The sequence below is a fragment of the Scyliorhinus torazame genome, chromosome 13 (assembly GCF_047496885.1).
Source record: "Scyliorhinus torazame isolate Kashiwa2021f chromosome 13, sScyTor2.1, whole genome shotgun sequence".
Lineage (NCBI taxonomy): Eukaryota > Metazoa > Chordata > Chondrichthyes > Carcharhiniformes > Scyliorhinidae > Scyliorhinus > Scyliorhinus torazame.
Genome location: NC_092719.1, coordinates 84,874,332 through 84,897,059, shown reverse-complemented (window position 1 = coordinate 84,897,059; position 22,728 = coordinate 84,874,332). Strand labels below are relative to the sequence as shown.

Here is a 22,728-nt window from a genome sequence, read left to right as displayed (position 1 = left end):
GACAGTCTTTGTAGGCCAATGTTCTGGGGTTGTCTCGTCAGCAGTCGAGATAACTTCCAATAATCTTGAAATGTTTGTAATCTAATTGCGATCACATTTACAATGTTACAGACTGACACTTGTGACTTGTCTCCTTGTCGCTCCTGCAGGCCCTTGACTACCTGGCAATTGGTGTTCATGAACTTGCATCAATCAGTGAGAGGAGAATTGAAAGACTGTGTAACCCATCCCTGAGTGAGCTGCCTGCCTTCCTGGTCAAAGACGGGGGTCTGAATTGCGGTTTTATGATGGCTCACTGTACAGCAGCTGCATTAGGTGCAAACATTTATTTACCGTGGCGTTTTGACCGACACTAACTCAAATACATCTAATGAATCCACTCACATCGAACAATTGTAGATTGTGGAAGCATGGGAATAATTTATTTCCATTGCTTGAACTAAATGCTATAATTTGAATTTGGCCCAGACCCCAACAAAGGATCCAATGAGTGTTCTTAACCCATACTTTTCTGGGAGCCAGACCTGGGTCGGTCATTTATCCAGAGGGGCTGTCTTCATGCTAGCTGTTCATAAGGATTGTTACTGATTGCCCAATCAAAGGGCTGACAGCCCCTGAATTTTGGCAGCTCCGCCGAGAGGCATTGCTGAGGCAGGTAGGAGAATGCAGTACCTCAAAATCGACATTTGGAGGAGTGATGATCATGGGGGAACCGACCCACCAACCGCATTTTGAGCCTCGGGGGCAGTGGTCTTATGGAAAGGGTCCAGTGGAGGTTCACAAGAATGATCCCTGGAATGAAGAGCTTGTCATATGAGGAACGGTTGAGGACTCTGGGTCTGTACTCGCTGGAGTTTAGAAGGATGAGAGGGGATCTTATTGAAACTTACAAGATACTGCGAGGCCTGGATAGAGTGGATGTGGAGAGGATGTTTCCACTTGTAGGAGAAACTAGAACCAGAGGACACCATCTCAGACTAAAGAGACGATCCTTTAAAACTGAGATGAGGAATTTCTTCAGCCGGAGGGTGGTGAATCTGTGGAACTCTTTGCAGCAGAAGGCTGTGGAGGCCAAATCACTGAGTGTCTTTAAGACAGAGATAGATGGACTTCCGGGTGCGGCGATGACCAGCTGAGTCGCACGTTTCGGCAGCTCCCGGTGGAACGGACTTTTGGGCTCTTAATAAGAGCCCCAACGGCAATTTTAACGGCTAAAAGCACTGTGCGGTAAACCAGAAGGGAATCCCCCCTGGATACGGATGGAAAAAGGAGAGGAAAGTGGCCGGATTGCGGTGGATCCTTTAGAGCAGCGGCAAGGAAGGCAAGCAAAAACCAAGATGGCGTCGGAAGGTGGCAGTTTAATATGGGGCCCTGAACAACACGAGTTTTTGAAACGCTGCGTGGAAGAGCTTAAAAAGGAGATGAAGAAGGAGCTGTTGGCCCCGATATTACAGGCGATCGAAGGGCTAAAGGATGAGCAAAAGACCCAGGAGCGGGAGCTTCGGGTCGTGAAGGCAAAGGCTGCCGAGAACGAGGACGATATACAGGGCCTGGTGGTGAAGACGGAGATGCACGAGGCACACCATAAACGATGTGTGGAAAGATTGGAGGTGCTGGAGAATAACGTGAGGAGGAATAATTTAAGGATTCTTGGTCTTCCTGAAGGTGTAGAAGGAGCAGACGTCGGGGCATATGTGAGCACGATGCTGCACTCGTTAATGGGAGCGGAGGCCCCGGCGGGTCCGCTGGAGGTGGAGGGAGCATACCGAGTGATGGCGCGAAGACCGAGAGCAGGAGAAATTCATAGAGCCATAGTGGTGAGATTCCTCCGTTTTAAGGACAAAGAGATGGTCCTTAGATCGGCAAAAAAAACTCGGAGCAGTAGGTGGGAGAACACGGTGATCCGCGTATACCAAGACTGGAGTGCGGAGGTGGCGAGAAGGAGGGCGAGCTTTAATCGGGCCAAGGCGGTGCTTCACAAAAAGAAGATAAAATTTGGAATGCTACAACCGGCAAGACTGTGGGTCACATATCAAGGGAGGCACCACTACTTTGAGACGGCGGATGAGGCGTGGACTTTTATTGTGGAAGAAAAACTGGAATAAGCGGGTTACTAAAAAAGAACGTTTGAAACAAAGTGATGGGGCGAGTATAGGGGGCGAAGAGGGGGGAAAAAGGGGGGGAAAGATGAGTTTTATGTTATTAATCCTGCGATGCGGTAACTTTTCTCTCTTCCACAGGTGGTGGTGGAGGGAGGAAGGGAGGTGGAGGAGATGGGGCGCTGGCCATGGGGGGAGGGGCCAAAAGGGAAGCGCGGGCTTTGTTCCCGCGCTATGATAATTATGGCGGGAATAGGGAAGCAGGAAGGAGGGGGCGTCGCACGGTGCGAGCCGAGGTCACGGGGGGAAGCCGGGGTCGGCCAGAGTTTGCTGACTTCTGGGAGCAACATGGGGGGTGTAACTACGCTAGTGGGGGATCTAGCGGGGGGGGGGGGGGGGGGCGGGGGTGGGAGGGGGGAGTTACTGGGTTGCTGCTGCTGGGGAGAGGGGGGAGCCGGAATGGGGTGGGGTGGGCGGGGAGGCGCCGCCTTGGGGGGACACAGCTGCGTGGGAACCGGGTGAGGAGCTGGAAAAAGGGGATGGCTAATCGACAAGGGGGGGGGGTAAAAAGCCCCCCAACCCGGTTGATCACGTGGAATGTGAGAGGGCTGAACAGGCCGATAAAGAGGGCACGAGTACTCGCACACCTTAAGAAACTTAAGGCAGACGTGGTTATGTTACAAGAGACGCACTTGAAACTTATAGACCAGGTTAGACTACGCAAAGGATGGGTGGGGCAGGTGTTTCATTCGGGGCTAGATGTGAAAAACAGGGGGGGTGGCAATACGAGTGGGGAAGCGGGTTATGTTTGAGGCAAAGACCATAGTGGCGGATAGCGGGGGCAGATACGTGATGGTGAGTGGCAAATTACAGGGGGAGGCGGTGGTCTTGGTAAACATATATGCCCCAAACTGGGATGATGCCAATTTTATGAGGCGCATGCTAGGACGCATCCCGGACCTAGAGGTGGGAAAGTTGGTAATGGGGGGAGATTTTAATACGGTGCTGGAGCCAGGGCTGGACAGGTCGAGATCCAGGACTGGAAGGAGGCCGGCTGTAGCCAAGGTGCTTAAAGATTTTATGGAGCAGATGGGAGGAGTAGACCCGTGGAGATTTAGCAGACCGAGGAGTAAGGAGTTTTCGTTTTTCTCCCATGTCCACAAAGTTTATTCGCAAATAGACTTTTTTGTCTTGGGAAGGGCGTTGATCCCGAAGGTGAGGGGGACGGAGTATACGGCTATAGCCATTTCGGATCACGCTCCACATTGGAGATAGGGGAGGAAACAGAAGGGCGTCCACCCTGGAGAATGGATATGGGACTAATGGCAGATGAAGGGGTGTGTCTAAGGGTGAGGGGGTGCATTGAAAAATACTTGGAACTCAATGATAACGGGGAGGTCCAGGTGGGAGTGGTCTGGGAGGCGCTGAAGGCAGTGGTTAGAGGGGAGCTGATATCAATAAGGGCACATAAAGGAAAGCAGGAGAGTAGGGAACGGGAGCGGTTGCTGCAAGAACTTCTGAGGGTGGACAGGCAATATGCGGAGGCACCGGAGGAGGGACTGTACAGGGAAAGGCAAAGGTTACACGTAGAATTTGACTTGCTGACAACGGGTACTGCAGAAGCACAGTGGAGGAAGGCACAGGGTGTACAGTATGAGTATGGGGAGAAGGCGAGCAGGTTGCTGGCCCATCAATTGAGGAAAAGGGGAGCAGCGAGGGAAATAGGGGGAGTGAGGGATGAGGAAGGAGAGATAGAGCGGGGAGCGGAGAGAGTGAATGGAGTGTTCAAGGCATTCTATAAAAGATTATACGAAGCTCGGCCCCCGGATTGGAAGGAGAGAATGATGTGCTTCCTGGACCGGCTGGAATTTCCTAAGGTGGAGGAGTAGGAGAGGGTGGGACTGGGAGCACAGATCGAGATAGAGGAAGTAGTGAAAGGAATTAGGAGTATGCAGGCGGGGAAGGCTCCGGGACCGGATGGATTTCCAGTCGAATTTTATAGGAAATATGTGGACTTGCTTGCCCCGATACTGATGAGAACCTTTAATGAGGCGAAGGAAAGGGGACAGCTGCCCCCGACTATGTCGGAGGCAACGATATCGCTTCTCCTAAAGAAGGAAAAAGACCCGCTGCAATGCGGGTCCTATAGACCTATTTCCCTCCTAAATGTAGACGCCAAGATTCTGGCCAAGGTAATGGCAATGAGGATAGAGGATTGTGTCCCGGGGGTAGTCCATAAGGACCAAACTGGGTTTGTGAAGGGGAGACAGCTGAATACGAATATACGGAGGCTGCTAGGGGTAATGATGATGCCCCCACCAGAGGGGGAAGCGGAGATAGTGGTGGCGATGGATGCCGAGAAAGCATTTGATAGAGTGGAGTGGGATTATTTGTGGGAGGTGTTGAGGAGATTTGGCTTTGGAGATGAGTATATTAGATGGGTACAGCTGCTGTATAGGGCCCCGATGGCGAGCGTGGTCACGAATGGACGGGGGTCTGCGTATTTTCGGCTCCATAGAGGGACAAGGCAGGGATGTCCTCTGTCCCCGTTATTGTTTGCACTGGCGATTGAGCCCCTGGCAATAGCATTGAGGGGTTCCAGGAAGTGGAGGGGAGTACTCAGGGGAGGAGAGGAACACCGGGTATCTCTTTACGCGGACGATTTATTGGTGTATGTGGCGGACCCGGCGGAGGGGATGCCAGAGATAATGCGGATACTTGGGGAGTTTGGAGAATTTTCAGGATATAAGCTGAACATGGGGAAAAGTGAGCTGTTTGTGGTGCATCCAGGGGAGCAGAGCAGAGAAATAGAGGACTTACCGCTGAGGAAGGTAACAAGGGACTTTCGCTACTTGGGGATCCAGATAGCCAAGAATTGGGGTACATTGCATAGGTTAAACTTAACGCGGTTGGTGGAACAGATGGAGGAGGACTTCAAGATATGGGACATGGTATCCCTGTCACTGGCAGGGAGGGTACAAGCGGTTAAAATGGTGGTCCTCCCGAGATTCCTCTTTGTGTTTCAGTGCCTCCCGGTGGTGATCACGAAGGCTTTTTTCAAAAGGATTGAGAAGAGTATCATGAGTTTTGTGTGGGCCGGGAAGACCCCGAGAGTGAGGAAGGGATTTTTGCAGCGTAGTAGGGATAGGGGGGAGCTGGCGCTACTGAGCCTGAGTGAGTACTACTGGGCCGCCAACATCTCAATGGTATGTAAGTGGATGGGAGAAGAGGAGGGAGCGGCGTGGAAGAGATTGGAGAAGGCGTCCTGTAGAGGGACTTGCCTACAAGCCATGGTGACGGCGCCGTTGCCGTTCTCACCGAAGAAATACACCACAAGCCCGGTGGTGGTGGCTACTCTGAAAATTTGGGGGCAATGGAGACGGCATAGGGGAAAGACGGGAGCCTCGGTGTGGTCCCCGAGAAGAAATAATCATAGGTTTGCTCCGGGGATAATGAATGGGGGATTTGGAACATGGCAAAGGGCAGGAGTAACACAATTGAGAGATCTGTTTGTAGATGGGACGTTTGCAAGTCTGGGAGCGCTGGCCGAAAAATATGGGTTGCCCCAAGGGAATGCATTCCGGTATATGCAACTGAGGGCTTTTGCGAGGCAACAGGTGAGGGAATTCCCGCAGCTCCCGACGCAGGAGGTGCAGGACAGAGTGATCTCAAAGACATGGGTGGGGGACGGTAAGGTGTCAGACATATATAGGGAGATGAGGGACGAGGGGGAGATTATGGTAGATGAGCTGAAAGGGAAATGGGAAGAAGAGCTGGGGGAGGAGATTGAGGAGGGGCTGTGGGCTGATGCCCTAAGTAGGGTAAACTCATCGTCCTCGTGTGCCAGGCTAAGCCTGATACAATTTAAGGTGTTACACAGGGCGCATATGACTGGAGCACGGCTCAGTAAATTTTTTGGAGTAGAGGATAGGTGTGCGAGATGTTCGAGAAGTCCAGCGAATCACACCCACATGTTCTGGTCATGTCCGGCACTACAGGGGTTTTGGGTGGGGGTGACAAAGGTGCTTTCGAAGGTGGTGGGGGTCCAGGTCGGACCAAGCTGGGGGTTGGCTATATTCGGGGTAGCAGAAGAGCCGGGAGTTCAGGAGGCGAAAGAGGCTGATGTTTTGGCCTTTGCGTCCCTAGTAGCCCGGCGCATGATACTGTTGATGTGGAAGGAAGCCAAGCCCCCGGGGGTGGAGACCTGGATAAATGACATGGCAGGGTTTATAAAGCTGGAATGGATTAAGTTCGTCCTAAGGGGATCGGCTCAAGGGTTCACCAGGCGGTGGCAACCGTTCGTCGAATACCTCACAGAAAGATAGAGGGAATGGAAAAGAAGAGGACAGCAGCAGCAACCCAGGGGGGGGGGGGGGGAGGGGGGGCAGAAACCAGAGGGATTCTCAGGGATGTTAATATATAAGTATATAAGTATAATATGTATAGGTTGTTATAGATAATTGTATATTGGACGGTTAAAACATATTTTTGGAGAAAATTTATCTGGGACAAGGCAGTTGCCATTTAGTTTTGTTTTTGTTTATATATTATTTATTTCTTGTTTATAAAACTGGCCATTGTTATTTGTATTGTGATATTACTGTGTAAAGGATACACAATGTATTGTGATGGTTGGCCAAAAACTTTCAATAAAATATTTTATTAAAAAAAAAGACAGAGATGGATAGGTTTTTGAATAATTAGGGGATCAGGGGTTATGGGGAGAAGGCAGGAGAATGGGGATGAGAATAATATCAGCCATGATTGAATGGCGGAGCAGACTCGATGGGCCGAGTGGCCTAATTCTGCTCCTCTGTCTTATGGTCTTATGGTTTGCTGCTGGTGGCCCTCTCTTTGGCCAATTAAACCTCCGACTTTCGTGACCCGACTGTTTTAGGCTGGCAACCTCAGCGCTGCCCTGTTGTTGGCAAAGTGCTAGTGAATGCTCTAAATGGACTGTCATTGGGGCCTTATATTTGCAGCTTGTCTATCGTGCAATGGGCAGACTGATCTGCATTCCTGTCTGTTTCGGAAAGCTACTCCAGACGCGAGAATGAGTCAGGGACGTCCTTGTACGCCTCCCCTGCTATTTTCGTGGCCTTACAGGGAGTTTGAGAAAATCCTCCCCATGGAGTCATTAAGGCACAAATGGTAGCCATTCGGCCCATTGATCCCATGCCAGCTCTCCAGTCAGTCCCCCTCTCCATCTTATTTCCCTCAGGTGCTTGCCCAAATCCCTTTTGAGATCGTGGATCGTCCCTCCTCCTACCATCCCCAGAAACAAATGAGTTCCAGTCATTCCTTCTCACGCATAAAAAAAGGTTTTCTGAGTCTCCTGGGCCTGGACCCGTCAGCTAATAAGAACATGGACAAAGTGAAGCAAAAGATATTGGGCGGATTCTCCGGTCTCCAAAATCACGTTCGGCTGGAGAAACCCCGTTGGCGGCGAAATCGGGGGTGGGTCGCTTTTGTGGTGCTCCGCCCCTTCCAAAATGACGTACTCGCAGAGTACGCCGCATGTCGTCGGGACGGCCTCAGGACATTGCCTGAGGCCTGTCTCTCCCCCGATGTTCCGATGGGCAGAGACCCCGAAGGCGTGGGGTGTGTGTGGTATTTCTTTTCGGGAACTAGGCGTGGTGGTGGCTGCGGACTAAGTCCACAGTCGGGGTGGGAGCCGATCCACGGGCAAGGTTGGTGGGGTTTGGGGCCACTGGCGCGGGGCGGTCTGCTTTGGCAAAGTGAGCCGAGGGCTCTGCGCTGCGTGCCTGCTAGCTCCCCACCAGACTGAGGATCGGTGGCCGTTTTGTGCCGTTCTTTCAATCGTAAAACGCCACCATTCCCAGTCCGGCGACAGCACTCAGTCTCAGAATATGAGAGATTTAGCCATTGTCTCTGAAATGCTTTGTTCTGAAATAAAAGCAGAAAGTTCCAGCCAGTAGGTCAGGCTGGGAAGGTAGATTAGGTGGTTAAGAAGGTATATGGGATACTTGTCTTTATTAGCCAATGCATAGAATGCAAGAGCAGGAAGGTTATGATGGAGATGTATAAAACGGTTGTTAGGCCACAGCTAGTGTACTATGTACAGTTCTGGTCACCACCATAGAGGAAGGATGTGATTGCATCAGAGAGGATGTAGAGGAGATTCACCAGGATGTTGCCTGGGCTGGAGCGTTTCAGCTATGAAGAGAGACTGGATAGGCTGGGGTTGTATTCCTTAGAGCAGAGAAAGCTGAGGGGGACTAGATTGAGGTGTACAATATTATGAGGGACATAGATAAGGCGGATAGGAAGGAGCTTTTCCGCTTAGTGGACGGGTCAATAACCAGGGGGAATAAATTTAAGATAATGGGCAGGAGGCTAAAAGGGGTTTTGAGGAAAAACCTTTTCACCCAGAGAGTGGAGGAATCTGGTACTCACTGCCTGAAAGGGAGGTAGAGGCAGGAACCCTCACACCTTTTAAGAAGCATTTAGGTGAGCACTTGAAACGCCGTAGCCTACAAGTCTAGGGACCAAGTGCTGGAAAATGGGATTAGAATAGAGAGGTGCTTGATGGCCGGCACAGATACGATGGGCCGAAGGCAGTAAGTGGGGATAATAATAATAATAACCTTTTATTGTCACAAGTATGAAGTTACTGTGAAAAGCCCCTAGTCGCCACATTCCGGTGCCTGTTCGGGTAAGCTGGTACAGGAATTGAACCCGCGCTGCTGGCCTTGTTCTGCATCACAAAACAGCTATCTAGCCCACTGAGCTAAACCAGCCCTATATAGGAGAGCTAATGTTTCAGGTCAATGATGTTTTGTTAGAAGCAGTGAGCTGACGTTCTGATCTCTGTGGATATTGCCCATCCTGAGTGTTTTCAGAATCTGCAGTATATTGCACTCATCTGTCCATGTTTTCCGATAAATTCCCAGTAAACACCGATTTAATCCAGGCTGACATTTCTTTGCTGCCTGTGAGAGCTTCCTGTGTGATAAATGGCTGCTGCGTTTTCTAGATTACAATACTTCAGAAAAGTACCGCATTGGCTGTGGGGTGCCTTGGGAAGTTGTGAGGTTATAAAAAAAACATCAGAATATAAGAAATAGGAGCAGGAGTCAGCCATTCGGCCCCTCGAGCCTGTTCCGCTGTTGAATAAGATCTTGGCTGATCTGATTATGGCTTTAAGCCCATTTTCCTGCCTGTCTCCATAACCCTTGACACCCTTTGTCAATTAAAAATCTGACTAACTCAGCCCGAGTCTCCACTGCTCTCTGGGGAACAGAATTCTAAACCCCACTGACCCACCGAGAGAAGAAATTCCCTCTTAAATGGGAGACCTCTTATTTTCAAACTGTTCTAGATTCCCTCACGAGGTGAAACATGCCCTCAGGGTCCACCGTGTTGAACCCCCTCAGAACCTTGTATGTCCCAACCAGATCACGTATGGGATACTCCAGTTTCCCAACCGCATGTTTCTTGGCGGCACGCCATTCGCTGGCGGGGAAATTCTCTACTCCCGCCACTTGTCAATGAGATTCCCAATTGAAGCCAAATTGGATTGGATTTATTGTCACGAGTATTGAGGTACAGTGAAAAGCATTGTTCTGCGTACAGTCCAGACAGATCATTTATACATGAAAAATCATAGGGTGCTGGAATCTTCGACCCTCTGCGCCAAAATCACGATCGGCATGTGGGCGGAGAATGGCTGTCTATGCCGAAAACCGGTCCGATGCTGCTCCCGCGATTCTCCGATCCACAGAGAATCGCCGCGAATCATACGCGTGCTGTCTACGCGGCGCAGATAGGGGGCCATTGACAGATTTTCGCGATTTTCCGAGGAAAACTGGGCAAGTTCCCGACAGCGTGGTTCTAACCATGTTTTTCCTGTCGGGAACGGCTGGTGGTGGCTGCGACTCAGTCGGGGTGGGTGGGGGGGGATCCTTCACCCGCAGCGGGGGGGCCTCGGGCCCTCCTGGACGGCCAGGCAAGTGATCGGGTGGGAGCGCGCAATCTCGTGGGGACCTACTTCTTGCACCAGGGTCCGCGGTGCGCGTCCGCGGCAGCCGCTGTGTGCATGCGCGGACTCCCGACCGGAAGTGTGGGGCCCCGTATCCGCAGCCAGAGCTGCGAGAAGCATTCCGGGGCCCTGCCAACCCCCTTCATATAGGAGAATCACTCTGGATTTTCTTAAGGAAAGTCCAGAGTGAAACCCCCGTGTTTTGCTGCTGGCGTAGGGACATAGCCCCATTATTGGAGAATCCAGCCCAGGACATACGATAGATACACAATGTAAATGTACAGACATCAGGTGAAGCATTCAGGAGTGTAGTACTACTCAGTAGAGAAGATGTGTGAAGAGATCAATTAAGTCTGTAAGAGGGTCATTCAGGAGTCTGGTAACAGTGGGGTAGAAGCTGTTTTAGACTTGTGTATCTCCTGCCCGATGGAAGAGGTTGGAAGAGAGAATAACCCGGGTGGGAGAGGGGTCTTTGATTATGCTGCCTGCTTTCCCCAGGCAGCGGGAGGTGTAGACCGAGTCAATGGATGGGAGGCAGGTTCGTGAGATGGACTGGGTTTTGTTCATGACTGTCAGTAGTTTCTTACGGTCTTGGGCTGAGCAGTTGCCATACTAGGCTGTGATGCAGCCAGATAAACTGAAGAGCTGGTCATTGACTTCAGGAAGCAAAGTACTGTACACACCCCTGTCAGCATCAACGGGCCGAGGTGGAGATGGTTAGCAGTTTCAAATTCCTAGGGGTGCACATCTCCAAAAATTTGTCCTGGTCCACCCACGTCGACGCTACCACCAAGAAAGCACAACAACGCCGATACTTCCTCAGGAAATTCGGCATGCCCACATTAACCCTTACCAACTTTTACAGATGCACCATAGAAAGCATCCTATCGGGCTGCATCACAGCCTGACATGGCAACTGCTCGGCCCAGGACCGCAAGAAACTTCAGAGAGTTGTGAACACCGCCCAGTCCATCACACAAACCTGCCTCCCATCCATTGTCTCCATCTACGCCTCCCGCTGCCTGGGGAAAGCGGGTAGCATAATCGAAGACCCCTCCCACCCAGCTTATTCACTCTTCCAACGTCTTCCATCGGGCAGGAGATATAGAAGTCTGAGAACGTGCACGAACAGAATCAAAAACAGCTTCTTCCCCACTGTCAACAGACTCCTAAATGACCGTCTTATGGACTGACCTCATTAACACTATACCCTGTATGCGTCATCCGATGCCAGTGCTTATGTAGTTACATTGTATATCTTGTGTTGCCCTATTATGTATTTTCTTTTCTTCCCTTTTCTTCCCATGTACTTAAGGATCTGTTGAGCTGCTCGCAGAAAAATACTTTTCACTGTACCTCGGTACACGTGACAATAAACAAATCCAATCCAGATTGGATGCTTTCTATGGTGCATCTGTAAAAATTGGTAAGAGTCAATGTGGACATACCGAATTTCCTTAGTTTCCTGAGGAAGTATAGGCCATGTTTTGCTTTAGCGAACGGGGTAAAGTGAATCACAAAGGCTGAAGAATTCCAGCCCACCTCTCATTCTTCTAAACTCCGATAAGTATCGGCCCGACTTATTCCAATAAAACAAGCCCTTCACCTCTGGAATTAAGCTAGTGAACCGTCTCTAAATGGCCTCCATTGCAAGTATATCCCTCCTTAAATAAGGTGACCAAAACTGGACACAGTATTCCAGCTGTGATACCACCTGTAAAAGGTGCAACAGTAATACCATTTTTCCACATTTCTTTCTTATAAAATGTTTGATGATTTTCCTTTATAATTGTTGTAATCATGAGATGTTTAGCAAGTACACATAAAACACTGAAGTTTAACACTGCTGATATACAATTTAACATCTCTCCAGTCTCTGAGAACAAGGTGCTGTGCCATCCGTCATCAGTTGACTCTCTCTCCACCAGTGCTGCCACTGAGGACCATGTCTCCATGGGTGGATGGGCTGCCAGGAAAGCATTGAGGGTTATTGAACATGTGGAACAAGGTAAACCCAATAGAAGGGAGTGATATTAGATCATGTGATGTACTGAAAGAAGAAATGCTTCTTCTAATAATAACACCCGGTTTCAATCCATTCTGACCAGAACACGATGGCACAGTGGTTACCTCACAGCACCAGGGACCCAGGTTCAATTCCGGTCTTGGGTCACTGTGTGGAGTTTGAAAGCTCTCCCTGTTTCTGCGTGGACTTCCTCCGGGTGCTCTGGTTTCCTCCCACAGTCCAAAGATGTGAAGGTTAGGTGGATTGGACATGCTGAACTACCCCTTCGTGGCCAACGACTAGGTGGGGTTGTGAGGATAGAGACGGGGAGTGGGCCTAGGTAGGACGCTCTTTCGGAGGGTCATGCAGACTCGATGGGCTGAATGGCCTCCTGCACTGTTGGGATTCTATGGGCGGCATTCTCCGACCCCCCGCCGGGCTGGAGAATCGCCGGGGGGTGGCGTGAATCCCGCCCCGCCGCCGGCTGCCGGATTCTCCGGCACTGGTTTTTCGGCGGTGGCGGGAATCGCGTCACGCCGGTCAGGGGTTGGCAGTGCCCCCCCCCCCCCCCCCCCGCCGGCGATTCTCCGCTCCGCGATGGGCCGAGTGGCCGCCTGTTTTCGGCCAGTCCCACCGGCGTAAATCAAACAAGGTCCTTACCGGCGGGACCTGGCTCTGCTGGTGCAATGCGGAGTCCTCGGGGGGGATATGGGGGGGATCTGGCCCCGGGGAGGGCCCCCATGGTGGCCTAGCCCGCGATCGGGGCCCACCGATCTGCGGGTGGGCCTGTGCCGTGGGGGCACTCTGTCCCTCTGCGGCGGCCGCTGTAACGGTCTGCCATGGCCGGCGCGGAGAAGAACCCCCCCCGTGCGCATGCGCTGGGATCACACGAGAACACGCTGGCGCTCCTGTGCATGCACCAACTTGCGGAGGCCCTTTGGTGCCGGTTGGTGTGGCGCCAACCCCGCCGCCGCCGGCCTAGCCTCTGAAGGTGCGGATGATTCCGCACCTTCCGGGCGGCCTGATGCCGGAGTGGTTCACGCCACTCCTTGGCACCGCTACGGCCTGTCCCACCGGATAGAGGAGAATCCCGGCCTATAACTCCATTAGGACCTGAATCCCAACATTAACCAAGTATATTTGGTCCATTTGTCTGTTGCTTTACCAATTATTTTAAAACTGTATTTTGCGATTGTTGTCCCACCTGGCAGCGGAAATTCTTTATTATTTACAACAACAAAACCTTTTCATTCATTTCAACATTTCTATTTTTAAAAATGTATTCTTTCATGGGATGTGGGTGTCCAGGCTGGACCCGCATTTGTTGCCCATTCCTATTGCCCTTGAACTGAGAGGTTTGCTCAGCCGTTTCAGAGGGCATTTAAGTGTCAACCAAAGAGAAAATGCTGGAAAATCTCAGCAGGTCTGGCAGCATCTGTCGAGAGAGAAAAGAGCCAACGTTTCGAGTCCAGGTGACCCTTTGTCAAAACTAAAAGACAGAGAAAGTGGGAAATATTTATACTGTGGAGTAAGAATGAAAGATGAGTCATAGCCACAGAAACCCAGGGAACGGGGTGCTAATAGCCACAGAAACCACGGGGAAAGAGTGCTAATAGTTCAATGGGCTGGTTTAGCTCAGTGGGCTGGACAGCTGGTTTGTGATACAGAACAAGCCCAGCAGCGCGGGTTCAATTCCCTGAGAATTCTGAATTCTCCCTCTGTGTACCCGAACAGGCGGCGGAATGTAGCGACTAGGGGCTTTTCACAGTAACTTCATTGCAGTGTTAATGTAAGCCTAATTGTGACAATAAAGATTATTTATTTTATTTATAATGGCAGTCCCCAGAGAGAACAAAAGGTGTGAAAGGCCAAACAACAGAGAAACGATCAGAGGGTAAACTCTGACAGATGTGTATGTGGGGGGGAGGGGAAGGGGGAAGCAAAGGGGAGAAAGGGTAAGGAAAGGTGGATAAGATGGGGGGGTGGGGGGGGGGGTAAATATATATAAAGAAAGACAAGAAAGAAAGAAATGGTAAAAGACAGTTAAAATGAAATGGGATGAAAACAAATGGGTTGAGGTGGGGTGAAGCTAATCATCTGAAGTTGTTGAAGATGAGATGTTGTTCCTCCAGTTTGCGTTGAGCTTCACTGGAACATTGCAGCAGGCCAAGGACAGACATGTGGGCATGGGAGCAGGTTCTTGTGTTAAAATGGCAAGCATCGGGAAGGTCCGGGTCCTGAATGCGCACAGACCGAAGGTGCTCAGCAAAGCGATCACCCAATCTGCGTTTGGTCTCTCCGATATAGAGGAGACCACATTGAGAGCAGCGAATGCAATACACCAGATTGGAAGGGAAGCAAGTGAAATGCTGCTTAACCTGGAATGAGTGTTTTGGGCCTGGGATGTTAAGCAAGGAAGAGGCAAAGGGGCAGATGTTACACCTTCTGCGATTGCATGGGAAGGTGCCATGGGTGATGAGAGAGGTGTTGGGTATGGTGGAGGAGTGGACTAGATTATCTCGTAGGGAACCACATTTGTGTCAACCACATTTGCTGTGGGTATGGAGTCACATGTAGGTCAGACCGGGTAAGGACGGCAGATTTTCTTCCCGAAAGGACTGATAGTGAACCAGATGGATTTTTACAACAACTGACAATAGTTACATGGTCACCATTACTGAGATTCGCTTTCAATTCCAGATTCATAAACCAAATTTTAATTCCACCAGCTGCCGTGGTGGGATTTGATCCCATGTCCCCACAGAGTTATCCTGGGTGTCTGCATTACTCATCCAGTGACATGACCACTGCACCACCATCTCCCCCTGAAAATTAGATCTTTCCTTAACCTACTGTGATCCAAGAGAACAATTCCAGTTTCTCCAACCCCCGCAGAGGGTAATCTAGCAGAGCGATTATGTGTTATAGTTAACTCGGAGTCCGAGTTGCTGTCTCAACGGGCGCTTTTACATGCACGTTGTAGTCTGGAGCTAAGAATAGTGATGGTAGAGGCTCCATCTTCCCTTCTATCACATGGCTGAACAGGACATCTCCCACTCTTCCCGCCTGCCATTGGCCTGTGTTGGAAGGTGCACTTTGAATCCACCTGCCTTTGCCAACAAGTCCTGGAGTGGGATTCTGAGTTTCTAGCTCACAGGCAGGGACACTGCCCACTGAACTACATGGAACTTCCCAGTGGTTAAATTAGTAGATTTATAATTCAGAGGTCTAGACTAATAATTCACAGAGCATGCAATTAAACTCCATCATGACAGGTTGAGAATATGGGGCAGGAGTCTCCGACCCCGCGTCGGGTTGGGGAATCGCCGGCGGGCTGCGCGAAATCCGCCACGCCGCCCCGACGCTGGCGCGATGCCGGTTGCGGGCCGCTCTACGCGGCCGGCCAACCGATTTTACGGCCCTGATGGGCGGAACGGATGTAAGAAAAGAGCCGAGTCCCGCCGCCGCCGCTCTAACCTGCTTCATACCTCTCATAATTTTGTAGACCTCAATCAGGTCCCCCCTCAACCTCCGTCTTTCCAACGAAAACAATCCTAATCTACTCAACCTTTCTTCATAGCTCGCACCCTCCATATCAGGCAATATCCTGGTAAACGTCCTCTGCACCCTCTCTAAAGCATCCACATTCTTCTGGTAATGTGGCGACCAGAACTGTACGCAGTATTCCAAATGTGGCCTAACCAAAGTCTTATACAACTGTAACATGACCTGCTGACTCTTGTACTCAATACCCAGTCCGATGAAGGCAAGCATGCTGTATGCCTTCTTGACCACTCTATCGACCTGCGTTGCCACCTAGAACATAGAACATAGAACATTACAGCGCAGTACAGGCCCTTCAGCCCTCGATGTTGCGCCGACTTGTGAAACCACCCTAAAGCCCATCTACACTATTCCCTTATCGTCCATATGTCTATCCAATGACCATTTGAATGCCCTTAGTGTTGGCCAATGTACCTTCAGAATACAATGGACCTGAACCCCCAGATCTCTCTGTACATCAATTTTCCCCAGGACTCTTCCATTGACCGTATAGTCCGCTCTTGATTTGGATCTTCCAAAATGCATCACCTCGCATTTGCCTGGATTGAACTCCATCTGCCATTTCTCTGCCCAACTCTCCAATCTATCTATATTTTGCTGTATGCTCTGACAGTCCTCCTCGCTATCTGCAACTCCACCAAATCTGCAACTCCACCAATCTTAGTATCATCTGCAAACTTGCTAATCAGACCACCTATACCTTCGTCCAGATCATTTATGTATATCACAAACAACAGTGGTCCGAGCACGGATCCCTGTGGAACACCACTAGTCACCTTTCTCCATTTTGAGACACTCCCTTCCACCACTACTCTCTGTCTCCTGTTGTCCAGCCAGTTCTTTATCCATCTAGCTAGTACACCCTGAACCCCATACGACTTCACTTTTTCCATCAACCTGCCATGGGAAACTTTCTCAAACGCCTGACTGAAGTCCATGTATATGACATCTACAGCCCTTCCCTCATCAATTAATGGGAAATGTATGAAGAACTTATGGAGTGGGAGTGAAACCCATTCCCACCCGACAATTCAAACTCCTCCTGATCTTCCAAACTAGGAAAGCTCCCATCAATAAACAGATCCCCAGCCTCTCAATACCTGCTCTCTTCCACCTCCGAAACCCCCCATCCAACCTCCCACGGACAAACTGGTGATTGCCACAAATCGGAGCCTACAGCGACGCTCCCTCCACTCCCATATGCTTCCGCCACTGTCCCCAAACTCTCGGAGCCGCCACCACTACCGGCCTTGTAGAGCACCGAGCCGGCGAGAACGGCAGAGGTTACCTGTGCTCCTAAACGTGTGCCCCTACATAATGCCGCCTCTACCCGCTCCCATACCGACCCCTCCCCCACTACCCACTTCCTGATCATGGCTATATTTGCCGCCCAATAGTAATTCCTTAAGTTCAGCAGGGCCAACCCCCCCCCCCCCCACCCACCCAACCCGGCTCCACTCCAACAGCACTTTCTTTACTCGTGGTGTTCTCCCGCCCACACAAACCCAGAGCTCATCGCATTCACCCGCTTAAAAAAGGCCTTTGGTGTAAAAATAGGAAGACACTGGAAAACAAACACAAATCTCGGGAGAACCGTCATCTGTACGGTGTGTACCCTCCCCGCCAGTGACAGCGGGAGCATGTGCCACCTCGCAAAATCTCCCTTCCACCACTTTAAATGGCAACTCCCCCAGTCTCCTCTCTTGCTCCTTCGCCTGGATCACAAACACTTCGCTCTTACCTATATTCAATTTATACCCGAGAACCAGCCAAATTCCCCTAAGATCCGCATAATCTCTTCCATCCCCCCTAACGGGTCAAAAGTATGCATGCGTAGGTTGTCCGCATATAACGAGACCCTGTGCTCCACCACCCCCACCCCATGAACTAGTCCCTTCCAGTCCTTTGATGCCCTCAACACCATCACCAATGACTCTATAGCTAAGGCAAACAACAGTGGGGAGAGTGGGCATCCCTGCCTCGTCCCCCAGCTCAATCTGAAATATTCCAAACTCACCCGGTTCATCCGCACACTCGCTACCGGCAACTGGTACAACAACCGGACCCAATCTACAAAACCCTGCCCAAACCCAAACCGCCCCAGGACCTCCCACAAATACTTCCACTCCACCCGGTCAAAGGCCTTCTCCGTGTCCATAGCGACCACCACCTTCACCTCCCTCCCCCCGAGGGCATCATGATGACATTCAAGAGCCTTCTAACATTGGGCGTTAACTGCCTACCTTTGACAAATCCAGTCTGGTCCTCCCCTATCACTCCCGGCACACAATCCTCTATTCTCAAGGCCAAAAGCTTGGCCAGCAACTTGCTGTCAGCATTTAGTAGGGAGATTGGTCTGTATGGCCCACATTGCTCTGGGTCCTTCTCCCGCTTCAGGATCGAGGCCTGTGACATTGTTGGGGGAAGGACACCCCGCTCCCTTGCCTCATTAAATGCCCTCACCAGCAGCGGACCCAGCATCCCAGAAAACTTCTTATAAAATTCCACTGGATATCCGTCCGGTCCCGGGGTCTTGACCGACTGCATGGCCTCCAATCCCTCTACTACTTCCACAATCCCTATCGGGGTTCCCAGCCTCTCCACCAACCCTTCGGAAACTCCAAACCCTACAAGAATTGCCTCATTCCCTCCATCCCAGCTGGGGGCTCCAACTCATACAGCCGGCTGTAAAATTTGTTCACCTCCACTGGGTCCAAAATCATGTTCCCACCTCTATCCTTCACTCTTCCTATCTCCCTGGCTGTCTCCCTTTTCCTGAGCTGGTGCGCTAGCACCCTACTGGCCTTCTCCCCATATTCATATACCGCCCCCCTCGCCTTCCACAACTGCACTACCGCCTTCCCTGTGGATATGAGACCAAACTCCATCTGCAGCTTCTGCCGCTCCTTCAACAACCCCGCCTCCGGGGTTTCAGAATACCTTCTATCCACCTGAAGTATCTCCCTAACCAACCTATCCATCTCTCCCTATGAGCCCGTACTGAAATCAGCTCCTCCATAACTACTTCAGTGCCTTCAGTGCTTCCCATACCGTCGCTGCTGAAACCTCCCCTGTGTCATTTATCTCCAAATAATTCTGGGTGGCCTCCCTCACTTGCCCACACACCCCCTCATCCGCGAACAGTCCTACAACCAATCTCCATTGCGGGCGCTGACCCCCCTCCTTACTCACCCATATGTCCACCCAGCGTGGGGCGTGGTCCGGCACAACAATCGCCAAATACTCTGCATCCACCACTCCCGCCAGCAAGGCCCTGTTCAAAATGAAAAAATCAATCTGGGAGTTCCTGTTGTGTACATGGGAGAAAAAAGAAAACTCCTTTGCTCTTGGTTGTCTGAACCTCCACAGATCTACCCCTCTCATCTGTTCCATAAACCTCTTCAGGCACCCTACCTGTCCTTGAACTCGACCGATCCAACCTCGGATCTATAACCGTATGAAAGTCCCCCTCCCCCCATGATCAACCGATCCGAGTCCAGGTCCGGGTTCCTCCCCAACACCTGCCTCATAAACTCCACGTCATCCCAGTTTGGCGCATAGATATTCACTAATACCACCGGCATCCCCTCCAGCTTCCCACTCACCATAACGTACCTACCCCCCGATCCACCACTATGCTCCCTACCTCAAATGAAACCCGCTTATTGATCAAGATAGTTTTAGAGTCCAGCCCCGAATGAAATACCTGCCCAATCCACCCCTTTCTCAGTCTAGTCTGATCCACTATCCTTGGGTGTGTCTCCTGTAGCGTCCACCTTCAAACTCTTCAAATGCACGAACATGCAAGCCCTCTTGACCGGCCCATTCAGCCCTCTCACGCTCCATGTGATCAGCCTGGTCGCCCACCCTCCGATCAACCATAACCCTTCTTAGGCCAGCACCCAGCCCGCGTCCCACGCCTCCTCAGGCCCGCCCTCGGGCACCCACCGTCATTGACATCCAATTTGTCCCCAAGCGCCAGTCCCTCCCCTGTCAGCAGATCAATTCCCCCCCCTCCCTCCCCCCATAACAAAATAACAATCCCACCACCCCCCCCAACAAACTGATCACCTGCTCGCCCCCCACTGCGCTTCTGTGAGCTAGCTCGCCCAGCTACCCTGGTAGACCCCGCCCATGGCACCTAGCATCCTACCCCCCACTGATCCCCCCCCCCCGCTCGAACATACATGTGCAAACTTCACAATCCCCAACAAACACAAAGAGGGAAATTCCACCCACCATCCCCCATCAAGAACAAAGTTAACCCGCAAACAAAACGGAGCAACGGCCCCAAACTTAGTGCAAAACAATACATACAAAACCCAAAGAGAGAATAAATTTAGCAGCATATCATGAACACAACTACTCACCCCCAAGTTCAATGTCCCCCATCACCTGCCAGTCCCCTGTCCTTAACAAAGTCCATTGCCTGATCTGGCAATCCGAAATAAAGTTCCTGGCCCTCATAAGTGTCCCACAAACGCGCTGGGTACAGCATTCCGAACTTCACGCCCTTCTTAAAGAGGGCCTGCATAAGATAAAGATGCATGGCATTAAGGGGAAAGTAGTAGCATGGATAGAGGATTGGTTAATTAATAGAAAGCAAAGAGTGGGGATAAATAGGTGTTTCTCTGGTTGGCAATCAGTAGCTAGTGGTGTCCCTCAGGGATCAGTGTTGGGCCCACAATTGTTCACAATTTGCATAGATGATTTGGAGTTTGGGACCAAGGGCAATGTGTCCAAGTTTGCAGACGACACTAAGATGAGTGGTAAAGCAAAACGTGCAGAGGATACTGGAAGTCTGCAGAGGGATTTGGATAGGCTAAGTGAATGGGCTAGTGTCTGGCAGATGGAATACAATGTAGACAAATGTGAGGTTATCCATTTTGGTAGGAATAACAGCAAAAGGGATTATTATTTAAATGATAAAATATTAAAACATGCTGTTGTGCAGAGAGACCTGGGTGTGCTAGTGCATGAGTCGCATGGTGAATAAGAAGGTGAATGGAATTTTGTCCTTCATTGCTAGAGGGATAGAGTTTAAGACTAGGGAGATTATGCTGCAATTGCATAAGGTGTTAGTGAGGCCACACCTGGAGTATTGTGTTCAGTTTTGGTCTCCTTACTTGAGAAAGGATGTACTGGCATTGGAGGGGGTGAGGAGGAGATTCACTAGGTTAATCCCAGGGGTTGGATTACGAGGTGAGGTTGAGGAGACTGGGACTGTACTCGTTGGAATTTAGAAGGATGAGGGGGGATCTTATAGAAACATATAAAATTATGAAGGGAATGGATAGGATAGATGCGGGCAGGTTGTTTCCACTGGCGGGTGAAAACAGAACTAGGGGGCATCACCTCAAAATAAGGGGAAGTAGATTTAGGACTGGGTTTAGGAGGAACTTCTTCACCCAAAGGGTTGTGAATCTATGGAATTCCTTGCCCAGTGAAACAGTGGAGGCTCCTTCATTAAATGTTTTTAAGATAAAGATAGATAGTTTTTTGAAGAATAAAGGGATTAAGGGTTATGGTGTTCGGGCCGGAAAGTGGAGCTGAGTCCACAAAAGATCAGCCATGATCTAATTGAATGGCGGAGCAGGCTCGAGGGGCCAGATGGCCTAATCCTCCTCGTTCTTATGTTCTTATTTCACCTTATTGGAGCTCGCCCATCTTTTGGCCAGTTCTGCACCCAAGTCCTGGTAAATACGCAGCTCGTTGCCTTCCCATAATCAGCTCCTCGTCTGCCTGGCCCACCTCAAGATCTGTTCCTTGTCCAGGAACCGGTGCATTTGTACCACCATCGCCCTTGGCGGCTCATTCCTCAGCGGCTTCCTCATCAGCGCTCTGTGCTGACCACTTCCAAGGGTCGAGCAAACGCACCTTCCCCCAGCAGCTTCTCGAACATACGTGCCGTATATGTCCCTGAGTCGATCCCTCGCTGTCCTCTGGGAGGCCAACAATCCTCAGGTTCTGCCTGTGCGACCTGTTCTCCAAATCCTCCACTTTCTCTTACAGCCTCTTCTGGTGGTCCCTCATCAGCCCCATCTCTACCGCCATCGCAGCTAGCTGCTCATCGTGCTCAGAAACCACCTCTTCCACCTTCTGGATCGCCTGGCCCTGGGCTTCCAATCTCTGCTCCACAAGATCAATCTCCATCTTAATCGGATCCATATTGCTTTCTTTGCTGAGCAAAGTTCTCCTGGAGAAAGGTCACCAGCTGCTACGTTGACCACTGGGCCTGCAGTTTCGGCCCCTGACCCTCCATTATATTCTCCTGTGCTGCAGACTCCACTCCCATCTTCGACCAACAATCTCTCCTTTTCAGATCACTTCTGGTCCACAAATCCATACACTGGTGGGGAATCCTTCTCCTCTACCTGTTTTGTCGATCAAATCCACCACAAACCGATCAAATCCACCACCCGGTGCAGACTCGATGGGCCGAATGGCCGCCTTCTGCACTGTAAATTCTATGATAATCTATGAAATCGGGGAAAATGGTCCCAAAGGTCCACCACGAGCAGGAGCTACCAAATAAGCGACCACTCACTCCATGGCCGCCCCCGGAAGTCCTAATTCCATGTTATTATTGAATTCAAATTTCACCTTCTGCTGTGGTGGGATTTGAACCCAGGTCCCCAGAGCGGTCCAGCAAAATCCTCAGTTGTAACACTGCCTTATCAGAGCAACAAGAGATGGGCAATAAACGCATCGGCCTCATCCTAAGACCAAGTAAAACACTGACTCCCAGTCCAGTGGTGCCCCACCCTTGAGTTCAAATCCCTTTCCAGCCTCGTCCTCCTCTAACTCTCTAACCATCGCCATCCTCCAACCCTCTGAGATTTCTGTCTTTCCCCAACTCTGACTTGCTGCACAACCCCCATCTCCTTTAACCCATCATCGACATTCATGCCTTTAGCTGCAGGCACTTGCATGCTGGAATTCCCTTCCTAAACCTTTCGTTCCTCTTCTAAGATACTCATTTAATCATAATCCAGTTTTTGGTCACTTGTCATTATATTTCCTCCTTGGGCTCAGTGTTCTTGCTAATATTTCTTGGA

At 50.7% G+C, this 22,728-nt stretch overlaps 1 protein-coding gene across 1 annotated transcript in view; it reads left to right on the top strand.

The window, feature by feature from the left end:
- LOC140388171 (histidine ammonia-lyase-like) overlaps window positions 1-22,728 on the top strand; it is a 73,960-nt gene that overhangs the window by 37,327 nt on the left and 13,905 nt on the right. The window contains exons 13-14 of the mRNA XM_072471930.1: window positions 150-315; window positions 11,975-12,109. Coding sequence (XP_072328031.1) covers window positions 150-315; window positions 11,975-12,109 — 301 coding nt within the window. The remainder of the gene's footprint in view (window positions 1-149; window positions 316-11,974; window positions 12,110-22,728) is intronic.